Source organism: Lithobates pipiens, unplaced genomic scaffold (assembly GCF_037356315.1).
Source record: "Lithobates pipiens isolate NorthernLeopardFrog02 unplaced genomic scaffold, aLitPip1_a1.2 Scaffold_27, whole genome shotgun sequence".
Taxonomy (NCBI): domain Eukaryota; kingdom Metazoa; phylum Chordata; class Amphibia; order Anura; family Ranidae; genus Lithobates; species Lithobates pipiens.
In genome coordinates, this window is record NW_027507788.1 from 162792815 (window position 1) to 162807769 (window position 14955).

Here is a 14955-nt window from a genome sequence, read left to right on the forward strand (position 1 = left end):
GCGACACATTTATGAGATGGGAGTATAAAAATGAAGTAGGTTTTTTGTCGCAGTCGGCCCTGAGTGTGTGTTCCAGTTTCGATTGTGTCATATTGCATGAGGAATGTGGGAATTGCGCTGCAAACGCGTGGACCAATTGAAGGTATCTAAATAGGTAGTGGCCAGGCACATTGTACAAAGAGATCAGGCTGGTAAAGGGGAGTATAGAGCCCTGCGCCACGACATGCGACATAAGCTTGATCCCGTGCCTAGTCCATGCGCATGGGTCAGGGATCTTGTATAGGTGAGACAGGCCAGGATTCATCCACAGTGGGGCATTTGGGGATACATCAGTGCGTCCACGTCCCTCCAGGGCCAGCCCCGCCCGCCATGCTCGCAGGGTAGCGATCATGGAGGGAGTCAGAAAATAAGGAGCCTGAGGGCCTTGGTAAATGAGAAGCTGGAGGGCCTCCAACGAACCCAAAACAGTAGCCTCCAGAACAGTGGAGGAGTTTGTTTGGTCCGGTTGCAGCCACCAGGCTACTGTAACCAGCTGCGTGGACAGATAGTATTTGTAACAGTCTGGAAAAGCCATGCCCCCCTGTGCCCGTGGTCTCATCAAAGTGGTCAGGCGGTATCTGGGTGACGAGGGGCCCCAAATAAAGGAGGAAAAAATCTGGTTCAATTGTTTGAAAAACGACTTAGGCAGCCACTGCGGGGAGTGACGAAAAAGGTAAGTAAGTCTGGGGATGACCTTCATTTTAAGGAGATTTACACGCCCCCCAGAGCGACAGTGGCAGGTTGCTCCACGATTTAAGCTTAGACTGGACATCCAAAAAAACCGGGGTAAGATTTAGTGTGAGGTAATCCAACGCCAAGTGTGATACCTGACCCCCCAAATACTTAAAGGAGTCAACCCAGACAAGGGGGTTGTCCGAGAGCGAAATGGCCCTTGCCCCCTGATCAATCGGAAACAGAAGAGATTTTGACCAATTCACCCTGAGACCGGTGACCCCTGCATAAGTATCCAGCACATCCAACACTCCCCTCAGTGCAGGACCAGCATCATTTAGGAAGAGAAGCATGTCATCCGCGTACAGGGCCACCCTCTCCTCTAGCAGCCCAATACGCAATGCTGACACCCGGGGCGAGACACGCAGTGCCTCCGCCACAGGTTCGATCGCAAGGGCAAACAGAGCCGGAGAGAGAGGGCAGCCCTGCCTGGTCCCCCTAAAAAGCCTGAAGGGGCGGACAGGGCCCCCCCCAGCCGAACCGACGAAGTAGGGCTCCTATAAATCACCTGAAACCAATTAATAAACAGTAAAGGGAAGCCCATTTTCCGCAGGGTTCCCCATAAAAAAGGCCATTCCACCGCGTCGAAGGCCTTTTCGATATCCAAGGAGGTTCCCTCATTTAAATGGTGGGCGTGAATGTTAGTAAAGAGTCTCCTGAAGTTAATATCTGTAGATCTACGGGGCTTGAAACCAGTCTGGTCAGAGTCTTTTACCGAGGGGAGCATGGGATAAAGTCTACGGGCCAAGAGATTGGTCAATATTTTAAAGTCAGAATTCAATAAGGCTATGGGCCTATAGGAAGCACAGGAGGTGGGGTCCTTAGGGGCCTTGTGAATCAATGTTAAGTGTGCATGGTACATTGAGGCAGGCAATTCACCAGCAGTCAGACAGGTAGTATAGAGCTGAGCCAGCAGAGGTGCCAGAAGAGCTCCGTGGGTCTTGTAAAAGGCCATCGGAAGTCCGTCAGGCCCCGGAGCCTTACCCGGGGGAAAAGAACTAATGACCCCCAGGACCTCCAGTGCTGTAAAAGGCTGGACCAGAGTCTCCCTCTCTGAGTCGGAGAGCCATCCGAGCGCCAACTGGTCCAATAAAGTATGGAGTGACTCGGGTCGAAAGTCTGTAGGGAGGCCTGAGGAGTACAACTTTTCATAAAAGGCACTGAAAGTCCGTAGTATATCCGAGGGGGAGGTCACGGTGTCACCGTCCGGAGTCTGCAGGGCAGACACTAGAGTGAGGGGCTGGTCATGCTGAGCCATCATCGCCAGCAGACGTCCATTTCTATCTCCCTGTTCAAAGACCTGCTGCTTCCCCTTATACATGTCAAGACGTGTAATTTCCGTCAGGTGTAACTGCAAGTCCCTCTGAACTGCCATTAGTAAGTCAAAATTGGTAGGGTTTGGGTCCGCAGTGTATGTGGCATTACAATTATCAATAGCTTGTTGTAGTGAGAGAGTCATACTCGCCTGTTTTTTCTTAATGTCAGCAATACAGGAAATATATTGGCCCCTGGTATATGCTTTGAAAGCATCCCAAACATTTGCAGGGGAAGAGGACCCCACATTCTTTTCCCAAAATTCCGCCAGCTGATCCGGCAGTTTGTCAGGCAGGTCAGGATGTGAAATCCACTGTGCACCCAACCGCCAAAGTGCCGCGTTACGGGAGGCTGGGGAGCGGAGCACCACCGACAGCGGGCTATGATCAGACAAACCACTGGGGAGATAGGACGCCTCCAACACGTCCGCTAACAGTGCGGGGTTGGAGAAAGCCAAATCTATCCGGGATGCCGTCTTGTAAGAAGCTGAAAAACAGGAGTAAGCCCTCTTGTCAGGGTGTCTTCACCTCCAGACCTTCACCAAACCAACCGCCTGAGCCCACACGGAGAGTTCCATACACTGCTTCTTAGCCAGTGCAGGCCTGTCTAGTTCTGGAGATAGGGTGGCATTGAAGTCTCCCATCACCAGCACCCGCCCAGGACAGAAGGGTGAAATCTTGTCTAAAACATCGTACAATAATGCAGGTGAAAAAGGGGGGGGGAATATAGAGATTTATAATAATGTACCTTTGAGAAGATAGGGTAAACACTAGGATCACAAACTTCCCCAGGGGGTCCGTGCGGACCTCTTCAATAACACAAGGAAAATTCCTATGAATAAGAATTGATACCCCCCTGGCGTAAGTGGCATGTATACCCAGTTGTATCCAGGGTTTCTTAAGAGTTAGCACCTTGCTGCCCAAAAGGTGAGTTTCCTGAAGGAGAATAAGCTGGGGGAGTGAGTTTTTAAATATTGGAAGAGCAGAGCTCTCTTAAATTTAGAGTTAAGGCCTCTAACATTCCAGGAGAGGACTGTGAACGAATCCGAGACCTGGTTAGCCATATGGCATATAAAGAAAGGGGGAGCAGGAGTATTGGGGGGGGGCTTTCCAGGAGCACCCTGTAAGCAGCAAGATCATAATTACATTGCAGATACTGTCAGCACTGAGACACAATATAAAACATAAACAAACATATGCATTTGCATAAAGAACTGCGGAGACCCAAACAGGCTCCAAACTTCCCAGGCACGGAGTGTCCCATCGCTCCCCCTAAAAAAAAAAAAACAGGGGGGGGGGGGTCCGGGAATAGTTTGTCCCCAAACAAAAAGAAAGTCCTACCAAATAGGTGCAAGCGCCCCCGATTGGAACCTTACACCGTCAGTGTTCGCCCCTCGCACCACTGGTCAAAGTCACATGGCTAGGAAGCAAGTCAAGATTAGGAGACGTTGGCCACTGACCAGAAAGGGGGGGAAAAGAAAAAACAAAAAGTATAAAAAAGGGGGGGGGACAGGAAAGGGAGGGTAAGAAAAAAACAGGGAGGGGGGTGGGGGGGCGTTAATCACGCCGCGGTGGCAGTACTTGCTTGTAGTAGTGTGTGTCTTCCGCAGTCTGCTAAGTAGGCCCGCTCCTGCAAAAGTGCCCAACAAATCGGTAATGGTAACACAGCCAGGTGTACAGGAAGAAAACAAAGACACAGGGGTGTAGGTGCTAGAGCAGGCACATATTAGGTGGCAGCACTCCGTTCCCCAGGCAGAATGAGAGGTGAGAGTCAGCAGGCGAAGCAGCCACCTGGCAAGGATCCAGCGGGGGGGGAGTCAAGCAAGGAGCAAAATGCCAGGCAGAATAAAGGTGCAGGTGACATCCATAGTCGGGTGTAGCTCATCTACGATCATCCAGCCAGAACATGGCAGCTTCTGGGTCCATGAAAAAGTGTGCACGATCATCAGCAATCACCCGAAGTTTGCTTGGATACAGCAGGCTGAACTTGAGGCCCTCATTTCGCAGGCACTTCCTGACCTCAGTAAAGGAGCGTCTACGGTGCTGCACTTCTGGGGAGTAGTCTGGAAAAAGCATTATCTTGGCCCCATTAAAAAGTAGATCCCGCTTTTCTCTAGCTGCCATCAATACCCTGTCCCGGTCTCTGTAGTTTAACAGCCGAAGCAGAAACGGCCGCGGTGGAGCCCCGGGGACAGGGGGAGTTGGAGGGAGCATGTGCGCTCTCTCCACTATGAATGTGGGAGGCATGTCAGGCAATTCCAGGAGCGTTTTCAGGAAAGCCTCAGTAAATTCAGCAGGCCGCGCACCCTCTGCTTTCTCAGGGAGGCCTATGACACGGATATTGTTTCTCCGGAGTCTATTTTCAGTATCAATGGACTTCTCCTGCAAGGCCTTAACCTGCAACTGTAATGCGGGAGTCAGATCTGGTGGTGTCCTCTAGCTGTGATATGCGGCCTTCAGTCTCTGTACACCGGGCCCTAAATTTGTCCATGTCATGCCTAATTAGGCTTACATCGGCCACTAGGTGATCAATCTTCACCATCACTGAATCCCTGCCCTCCTTGATCGCCGCCAGGAGCTCAGCGTGGGAATTAGCCTGAGATGGAGGAGGATCAGTGGCGGCCTGGGAGCCGACAGACATCGTGGCGGCAGGGGGCCTCGTGGGGAAGATGACCGCCACGGACCGGGCCTCACCTGCTGTGGATGAACGGAGCCTTCCCGGGGGCTGCGGAGAGGGCCGCGGGGTACCGGAGGTTTTCTTCCGCCCCAGGGTGTCAGGGGGAGAGGCTGAGTGATGAAAGAAACGGTGCTGGAAGTAAGCAGGATAAGCGTTGGAGCGGAGATCAGCAGTCACACGTCTGCTCCTTTTCAAATCCCGGCCACGCCCAAAATTTGTAGCACATTTTAATGTGTTTTGTTAATTTGTTTTGCAGATGCATGCTCAATCCAAGTAATGCATTTTACACTCCCCCCCAAACAATTTTCATGCAACAGATTTCACAGCTGCAGCTTAACCTCCCTGGCGGTATTCCTGAGCGGCAACCCCCGAGTCACGCTCAGGGTAACATTGCGGAGGCCCTTACCTTCTCCTAACGATCAAGCGGCGTCCTCCGCTGTGATTGCCAGCGAGATCACCGGCATCTGACTTCCTGGTTCCATTCCCTGGGAACAGCAGCGGCGCATGGGAGAGGAGCTGGAGAGGAAATTTAAAAAGTGAAACACATAAACACATGTAAAAAGAGGTGATACATTGTAATCTGAGAGGATTACACTGTATCATCTCAGATCTGACACTTGATCACTGTACAGTGCCCCTTGCCTGCCATTTTGCTGTAATTTGCGGCCATAAAATATTTCTAACATGGCATAAAAAAAAATGCCACTTCGATACAAAAGCGCTTTTGGACCAGTTGAGCATCAGCGACATGGAGTTGCTTGCAGAACTGAGCGATAGTGAGTCGGGAGATTCATCGTCTGACACTGATCTGGCAAGTGACAACGGTGATGATCCTGCACCTGACCTCAGCGATGTGCGCACTTGGTGCCCTATTGACTGCGATACGGATCAGGTAGTGCCCTCAAGATTCTTCTTCACTGGATCACCTGGGATGAAGGTAGATGTTGAGCATGGCAACCCTCTGGCATACCTGCAATTATTGCTCACTGAGGAGGTAATTGAAAAAATTGTCACAGAGACAAACCAATACCAAGAGCAGCAATCGGCTACGCTGCATGTCAGGTTTTCCAGAAGCAGAAATTTGGGAACTGGTGACCAAAGAGGACATCTGACAGTTTCTGGGACTCGTCATTCTTCAGGGTCTGGTGGGGAAACTGCTCCAGAAATGGTATTGGACCCCCAACAAGTTACTGGCCACTCCGTTTTTTTGGCACCGTGATGTCAGAATACCGTTTTTTTTTCCCTCATTATGAAGTATTTCCACTTCACGAACAATGAAGAATTTGATGAGGCCACGCATCCTGTGCCCAAACGAAAAAAAAAATCTGGGAGGTATGCCAAATTATTGTGATCAATTTCCAGCGGACCTACGTGCCAGAAAGGGATGTCAGTGTGGATGAAAGTTTGATGGCCTACAAGGGACGCCTAAGCTGGATACAGTTTTTATTGTATCCAAAAGAGCGTAGTTTGGCATCAAATCCTACATGCTCTGCGAGTCAACCACTGGGTACATCTGGAATTTGGTCATTTACACTGGTAAAGGCACGAAGTTCAACCCCAGGTACAGCAGCTATGGGATGGCCACATCATCTGTCCTTACACTATTGGAGCCATTGCTGAACCAGGGATATTGTGTGACCATGGACAATTTCTACACGTCTCCGGAACTGTTTGAGGTTTTGCTACAAAACAAGAGGTATATGGTACCGTTAGGCCTAACCGCCGTGACATGCCATCGTTTGCCAAGAAAAAACTAAAAACCGGAGAAATGTTGCCTGGCAGAAGGGTAAGATGATGATAATGCGATGGCAAGACAAGGACGTGTGTCTCATGAGTACTGTGCACAATACCTCTACTGCCATGGTCCACACAAAATGTGGGAAAGATGTGCTGAAACCGCAAGTCATGACAGACTATAATAACACTATGGGAGGTGTCGACAGAACCGATCAGGCAATGACATTTTATCCGGCTATGCGCAAACAGCAAAAAAAAATATTATAAAAACATTTTCAGGCATCTTCTGGAACAATGCCTTTGGAATGCATATATCCTGCACAGAGCAAAGAGTGTCAAGCCTCTTGTTCATTCTGATTTTATCTGGAAGGTGGCTGAGCAGATTTTTGTCAAACACCAGATGCCATCAGTAGCTGTGAACAGACCTGGACGATGTGCTGTTGACGTTGCCAATCCAGAAAGCCTGACTGGTTGTCACTTTATGCACTACATACCGCCAATTGGAAAAAAGGCAGCACCTACCAGGATGTGCGTGGTTTGCTGTTCAAAGAGAGATGACAATGGAAGGAAAGTCCAAAAGAAAGCAGGTTCCATTGTCCTGATTGTGACGTTGGACAGTGTTCTGTACCTTGTTTCAAAATTTATCACACTCAGGATGTTTATTGAATTTTCTTTGTTTGACAAATTTCATTATTTTGTATTACATTATTGAATACAATTATATTATTTATTAAATTATAATTCATGATTTTGTGTTTCAAACTTTATCACATCTGGGATGTCTACTAGAGTCTTGTTTGGTCAGATTTAAGTAATTACTAAGAATTGCAGGCTTATAATACGTAACACCAAATGTCAATGCAAAAAATTGTACCGCTTTTGGCACAAAATTCCTGACATAATCATACCGCCAGGGAGGTTAACTAGGCTGATTGGCATGGCAAAACAGAAAATGGTGTGATTTGCCTAAAAGCTACTTTCCTTGTGTCTTCATGGTGGCATATGCATGGATTGTATGTATGTTGCCATGGATAGGCACCAGGAAAGGAAAATTACAAAGAGGGAAATATTCAGTTTTGCATTGTAGCGCAGTGGTTCTCAGCCTCAGTCCTCAAGTATCCTGACAGGACATGTTTTGGGAATTTATCTTAGCTGTCCAAAATGCCAACCCATTGACTCTGATTTAAAGCACTTGTGCAAGATGAAGGAAAACCTGCAAACATGGCCTGTTGGGGGTACTTGAGGACAGGGCTGAGAACCACTGATTTGGAGCACTGAGCTAAAATCTAGCTCAAGACAATCCTATTCTCATTGTGGGCATTTGATGGAAACCAAGTGAGTGTTAGAACCCCTGCTTGTCTTTTTTAGGTTGGGTTTTATGTCCCTTTTCTGAAAAATGGCTTCACTTCCTGTCACATAGCCAAACAGGAAGTGAGGGTAAAAACCTACCAGTGTCTTTCCTTTGGGCAAACACAGGTCAATCTAAACAGTGTCCCCATTAGACAAATTGCACTTTGTTGTGTACACCCCAAATTATTAGGTATTTTGGAGTTTATCAAAGGCAAATCCACTCTGAGAGGAAGCACTGGTGATTTTATCATCCAGTCATGTAGAAGCAAAGATGCTGGTTTTCTTTCCTTGCATGTCCCCCCCGGATCTCCAGCAACTGCACTTTCAAGTGCACTTGTAGTGCAAGTGGATTTGCCTTTTGTAAATAAACCCCAAAGTCCAAGATGTCTAAAAAAGCAAAATGCTAGAGTGCAATTTACCTAATGGGGAAACTAATTAGATTGACCTGTGTGTCCCCAAGAAAAGACATTGGTAGGTTTTTACCCTCAATTCCTGTTTGGCTATGTGACAGGAAGTGAATACATTTGAAGGAGAAACTGGCAAAATTTGGGAGGTGTCTTCACTATATCTCGGGTGCAGACATTCCCAAAAACTGACAAGACTTCTAGTCCCTCTGCACTCTATCCCCAAGCAAAAATAAGAAAAGATTTCATTTAGTTTAACTTTGCAAAGACACATTCCTAAGTGTGATGCACATCAATGGCCCTTGTTAAATAGAAAACACCAGTTGCCCTTCACTAGACACATTTGTTAGTCCAGTCCTGGAAATCTGCATCTGCTTTACTATTGATTTCCATAAAATTTGGGTTCCTGCAGCTGGATGCACGACCACTGTGTATGTGATATGCGCAACTGCTGTGTGTGCAGAGGTATGTACCCGTGGCATATATCTGGTACCCGGAAGCGGTGGCCAGCACACAGGAATGACATCACGCCCCTCCAGGAAGTTGCTTATGCTACTGCTAATTTCTTCCCACCACCATGAATGGTGATGGTGATGCACTATGCAATCCGATTGGCCAATCTCTATACAACTCGATATTACGGAAAAATAGGATGACACACTTGAACAATTAATTCAAATTATAGGAAATCAAACAGGCTCTTGCACTAAATCTAATTCATTTAAGATCTAACTGATTGCAGTCTATGGTCACCTTTAACCACTTGCGGACCAGCCGCTACAGTTTTACTATGGCAGTTTGACTCCACTATACGAAATGGATGTGATCTTGCGAGGTCTGTATCACCCGTCGCGAGCTCCATGAGTCAGACCGCAGGACTCTATGTCCAGCGGTTTTCCCGCGGACATCCGCGGGGATACCCGCAATCGTCTCATGGAAAGAGGAAGAACGGGGAAATGCTAATGCAAACAAGCATTTCCCCGTTCTGCCTAGTGACGCTGTCACTGATCACCGCTCCCTGTAATCAGGAGCGGTGATCAGTGATGTGTCACACGTAGGCCCCCCCCCCAGTTAGAATTACTCCCTAGGGCACCCCCTACAGCGCCACCTAGTGTTAACCCCTTCTCTGCCAGTCACATTTACACAGTAATCAGTGCATTTTTAATCTGACCGCTGTATAAATGTGAATGGTCCCAAAATAGCACCAAAAGTGTCCGCCATAATGTCGCTTATTGCCGCAATTACTAGTAAAAAAAAAAAAATTTATAAAAATGCCATAAAACTATCCCCTATTTTGTAGACGTTATAACTTTTGTGCAAACCAATCAATAAATGCTTATTGCGATATTTTTGGTAAAAAAAAAATAAAAATGTAGATGAATGCGTATTGGCCTAAAATGAGGGAAAAAAATTATATATTTTTTGTGGATATTCATTATAGCAAAACGTAATGCGCTTTTTTTCAAAATTGTCGCTCTTTTTTGGTTTATAGCGCAAAAAATTAAAACCGCAGAGGTGATCAAATACCACCAAAAGAAAGCTCTATTTGTGGGGAAAAAAAGGACATCAATTTGGTTTGGGAGCCACGACGCACAACCACGCAATTGTCAGTTAAAGCGGCACAGTGCCTTATCGCAAAAAGTGTTCTGGTCAGGAATGGAGTAATCCTTCCGAGGCTGAAGTGGTTAAAGACCTTTAATTTATTGGGCTTAGAAACACTTCTCTGTTCTTTGTAATGTATTGAAAGATTTGGGTAAAAAAAAAGAAAAGAAAAACTCATTTCAAAGATATATTAGTAGTGATAGGAATGAGATTAGCATCAAAAGGGTTAATTAACTGAAAACACCTACTAAAGACACATCCAATGAGATGAAATTAACCAATTGGATTCGGCGTGCGCTATTATCAATGAAAAAACCGCAGTTACCCTAGCACTAGTTTCAGTTTACATAAGTGGGTATTTTTTATCACTATTTGCGTCGGTTCGCATGTTTAATTACTTTTCCAGCGCACCAATTAATGTATGAAACTGGTGCAGTGCCGCCTTCTTAGTAAATCGCCCAGATAGTGTTCATGGACTCATTAGCAAACATGGAAGGGAGTTTCCAGGCAGAAAAAAAATGAGAGCTCAAAAGCCTGTAGGAGGCTCTTCTTTGAGATGAAGTGTGCATGAGCCCTTAGATGGTGTCACTCAGAAGTCTTTTCGGTTTCATTCTGCTGTTGATAAATATTTCACAGTGGAGAGTCGGAGATTTCGGCTGCTTTTATCTAATCCTCAAAGACATTTGCTGACCACAGCCTAGACCAGTGATGGCGAACCTTGGCACTCCAGATGTTTTGGAACTACATTTCCCATGATGCTCATGCACTCTGCATTGTAGTGGAGCATCATGGGAAATGTAGTTCCAAAACATCTGGGGTGCCAAGGTTCGCCATCACTGGCCTAGACTATATGGAAGATGCAGAAGGATGGAGCTCTGTGCTGCAAAGAATTCTACTATTCTAAGTTGCTGCACCCAGAATTCATTCATTATTGTGATATCACATTAGGGGCTTGTCCACACCAGAATGTATGTGTTATTGCTTATTCCTACATTCTCTGCCGCTGCTTGAAAATGCAGCGAAGTGTATGAGACCGCCTGTGGTGTGAAGGAGCTGCGGCCTGACCACTGCTGTCTGATTAGTGAACTGCTGCATGTTCATGGGCTTTCATGCAGGGGAACCTCATAGTGTTTTGTATTACATTGTTCGCCATAATTGTTTATAATTCTCTTGTGGAATAATATCAAGTAGCCCATTTCAGCAGAACTGTAAGAAAAGCAATATTTGTCTGTTGTGTAATGCAGATCTCTATGGCTCCGCTGTGTCATGAAATTGCTTTGTACGAAGTTCACAATCGGGTTTCTAATTAGGCGAAAACATTTCAGCAGTGTTGAGATCAGGCCGCTGTTTAGCGGTGCGTCGTCTCTGGTGGATGCTCTTGCTACATTGTAAACACAACATTACCACTTGGTGTGTACTTTGGTAATGACAGGAATATAGCTGGGTGTATAATTGCTTATGCCAAGCTTCGTCTGTAATTGTCTTGTAGTGTGCAGCAACCGTGCCAACTAACAGAGGAATAACAAACAAATCACCACTCTGTCTCTAAAGACTTCTTTATCTTCAGAGGGCACACATTCAGCTTCTGATGTGTCTCAGATGGAAGTGTGTTGATAAAACAGCAGTGAGGAAAATTAAAGGACCAATCCACCAAAATCAAAAAAAGATACTTTATTTGTTTAATGCTTAACCATTAGTGTTGCTAAACCCAAAACCGTAAAATCAGTCTGTGTATGTAGAAAAGCATGCTTGTTATACTGTGTAACCTAAGGGGGTTAATCCTCTGCATTGTGTAAAAAGGCTATTTGATCCTGTCTTCACCTTATTCCAGTGTCTTCAACTCCTCTCTGAATATTATAAATGGAAAGAGTCAGGCTGCACATGCTCAATTTGGTGTGTATTGCTAGAGATTTTTTTTTTGTTGTTCTTGGGAGGGTGCATGTGATCAGCACAGGGCCAATCAGCACTGTTCAGACAGAGTCAGGGGTCATAGGACAGTGAGAGCAGAATGAAAACTTCTACCAGCTTTACTACACGGGACTAGAAGTCACAAGACTGCTGATGAGAAAAGGGATTTAGCAGTTTATAGTTACTAAAATGATTGCATTTTCATGTTCTGTGTACTGTGGGAGATCAGATATAGCGAATGCAGGGTCCTGGGTTTAGTAACACTTTAAATTGTATGTAAAGCCAACATTTTTATAAATTTTTGAATATAAAGGTAGCCTGTCCTGGTGTGTTTGTGCATATAATAAATATATTATCTATATTATAGATAGATAGCTTTCCCTTCATTCCTTGTCCAATTGACATATCAAAAAGTGAGGCAAAAACACTCCAAGGGGAGGGAAGTCCCCTATGATGCTGGCCACACACTGGTCATTATTGCGCAATTAATTTTGACCAGGGTGTGGGCTCTCCTGGATATTTCAATGTGTGATATTGCCGGTAACTTTTTAATAAAAAAGGAGTAACACTCAATGTGCAGACACACACATACAAGTGTCTATTCACAGCATGCAAATACACAGTGTAATCTGTCAGCTCAGCAAGATGGCACCTGGCCTCTCCCAGTACGATGTCGTCACACCTCATAAAGGCCTTGTATGTGTGTCTGCGCATTGTGTTACTTCTTTCTATTTCTTTTATTAAAAAATCACTGGCAATATTACACAATTGGATCTTCTTTGCATAGATCTCTGAGCTTTTTTTTATGCAAGAGCTGCAGAACATGGAGATGTGACCTGGGTGCTTGCTGATCTGTTGCTTATGTGAAAAAAGTGTCTTTGACCACTTTGATTATTTTAAGTGGTTCACCACATGAGGTAAGGAGACATCCGATTGGTCATGTGGGTGATCCATGATAGAACATTTCTAACACTGTGGAAGGCTTACCTTTGCTTGTAAGCGCACAAACTGTGGTGGTGTTGTTTTTTTGGGGTTTTTTTTGGACACTTCTAGTTGGATGATATATGGGACTGTTCTCATAAATATTTTTTTTTTCTTACAACCTAATTGGATGATATATGGGATTGTCTTCACGCTTTTAACCTTCTTTTTTTCTTTTTTTTTTTTTGCACATGATTTATGATGATTGTGTAATTTATGGGCTTTATATGCACATCTAAGTCTACATTTGATCATTTATATTAAAGAGCGCTCTACTGTTAGTAGTTTACATTTATTGATATTAGTGTGGTGATTGTACTGTGGAGTGAAAGCTGCTGTTTCACAGGTTTTTTTTTTTGGTGTATTTTTATTTATTTTTATTTTTTAAATAGCGCAGGGTTTTTGTACTACAGTTTTATGTGTAATATAGAGTAAATGAAAATGGAGAAAATGGTTTTAAGCTCTGCTCCTGTTATCTCTGATGTAATGTAATTTGTGTTCTGCCTGCAGGATGGAAGGCGGGGGCCGTATTCATTAGTGTTGCATTCTGCTGTGGAATGTTGTGGTATCTTCATGTGGAAGCATACATACCAAGGTATGTACACATTTCCTCCATTATATCTACTTTGGTAAAAGATAGAACCTTTATACTTGCAAATAATCTAGCAGATGTCTAGCATAGTAGCCCAAGCATTTCCCCATGCCCAAGGTGCCATTGGGGTAGTAAAGCTAGTCATAGAAGAATGTCTTTACCTCCTGGTACTCAAGTGAATGCTGATGCTTCTTTACACATTTATAACCAGGCCAGTAAGCTTCATCCAATCACCATGCAGGGTGTCAAGGAAGATGTCGGTTGTCCACAATAAATAATAATAAAACTGATAATTGGTGGTGAATTTTTTTATTTTTATTTCTACAATCGAATCCCCACAGTACCAATTCACATCTGCAGCCATTTTAAGAGTGTTGCTTTTTTCTTTTTTAAATAAGAAACATGGTATACTTGCCTGCTCTGTGCAATGGTTTTGCACAGAGCAGCCCGCATCCTCCTCTCCCCGATGCTCCTGACCCCTCCCTTCTGCCAGGTGCCCCCAGAACAAGCAGCTTGCTCTGGTGGCACCCAAGCAGGCTCGCTCCCAAGCTGTGGCTCTGTGTGTCCATTCACCATTCACATACAGAGCCGTGGCTCCGCCCCACTCTGTTTCTTGACTCACTGACTGTGTTTGACAACAGCGAGAGCCAAAGGCAGACAACTGCAGCCAAAAGCCAATCAGAAGTGCGAGTCCCCAGAGAGCCAAGGCTCTTATTGACATCACTGGATTGAGAAGAGGGCTCAGGTAAGTATTAGGGAAGCTTCTGCACACAGAAGGTTTTCTTACCTTCATACATAGAATACATGAAGGTAAAAAAACTGTGCACTTTAGCACAATCCCCGCACCCACAAACACATTTAGTCATCAGGGGCACCTATATACAAAGACATGGATTGCTCTGTATGTTATATTTCACCGCACATGCCAGAGTGAGAGCAATAATGCAATCATTTTTGTTTAACTCTAAATTGTTGACCTGTAAAGGTTTTCAAAGTATCACTACTGTAATGAATATGTTTTCACTGGTTTGCTGCTGTGTCACGGTTAGGGCTTTACATGCTGGTTATCTATTTACTTAGCACAACCTCCTCCTTTTATAGTTCACAAAAAGAAAAATGGGTAATTTATCTTGTTTGTATACACAAAAATTAACTAGTATTTCCTGACATAAAAATGGATCTGCCAATCTTTGAGTGATTTTAATTACCCTTAGGCATAAAATGTGCATTTTAACATGTACCAAAAAAAAATTTAAAAATCCTCTGGCCACAAATGAACGCAGGATCCCTCTAAGAAGTTGTTAAAAATCAAATCTGGCTGCAGATTACCACTTGACTTCCAGGCCAATTCTGACACTTCTCACATAAATGTGTAAAAAATAAAAATAAAAAATCTAATATTTTTTTTGCCAGAAAATTACTTCGAACCCCCAAACATTATATATGTTTATAAGCAGAGATTGTATGCCTCTTTCCAGCAAGGAGCTCTGATTTTTCAGCAGCATCCTCCGGACCTTCAGAGTGCATGCACCACTGACGTCAGCATGCAGGATGATATTCATTTCACCTACAGGTGAGCCTTATTCTAGGCTTACCTGTAAGGTCTCTTTCACACCGATC

At 44.8% G+C, this 14955-nt stretch overlaps 1 protein-coding gene across 17 annotated transcripts in view; it reads left to right on the forward strand.

The window, feature by feature from the left end:
* The window catches only part of LOC143934321 (CMP-N-acetylneuraminate-beta-galactosamide-alpha-2,3-sialyltransferase 4-like), a 368047-nt gene that overhangs the window by 317468 nt on the left and 35624 nt on the right, over positions 1–14955 (forward strand). For all 17 annotated transcript variants that reach the window (XM_077457821.1, XM_077457820.1, XM_077457823.1 and 14 more), the window contains one exon: positions 13254–13338. In XM_077457821.1, the coding sequence (XP_077313947.1) occupies positions 13254–13338 (85 nt within the window). The remainder of the gene's footprint in view (positions 1–13253; positions 13339–14955) is intronic.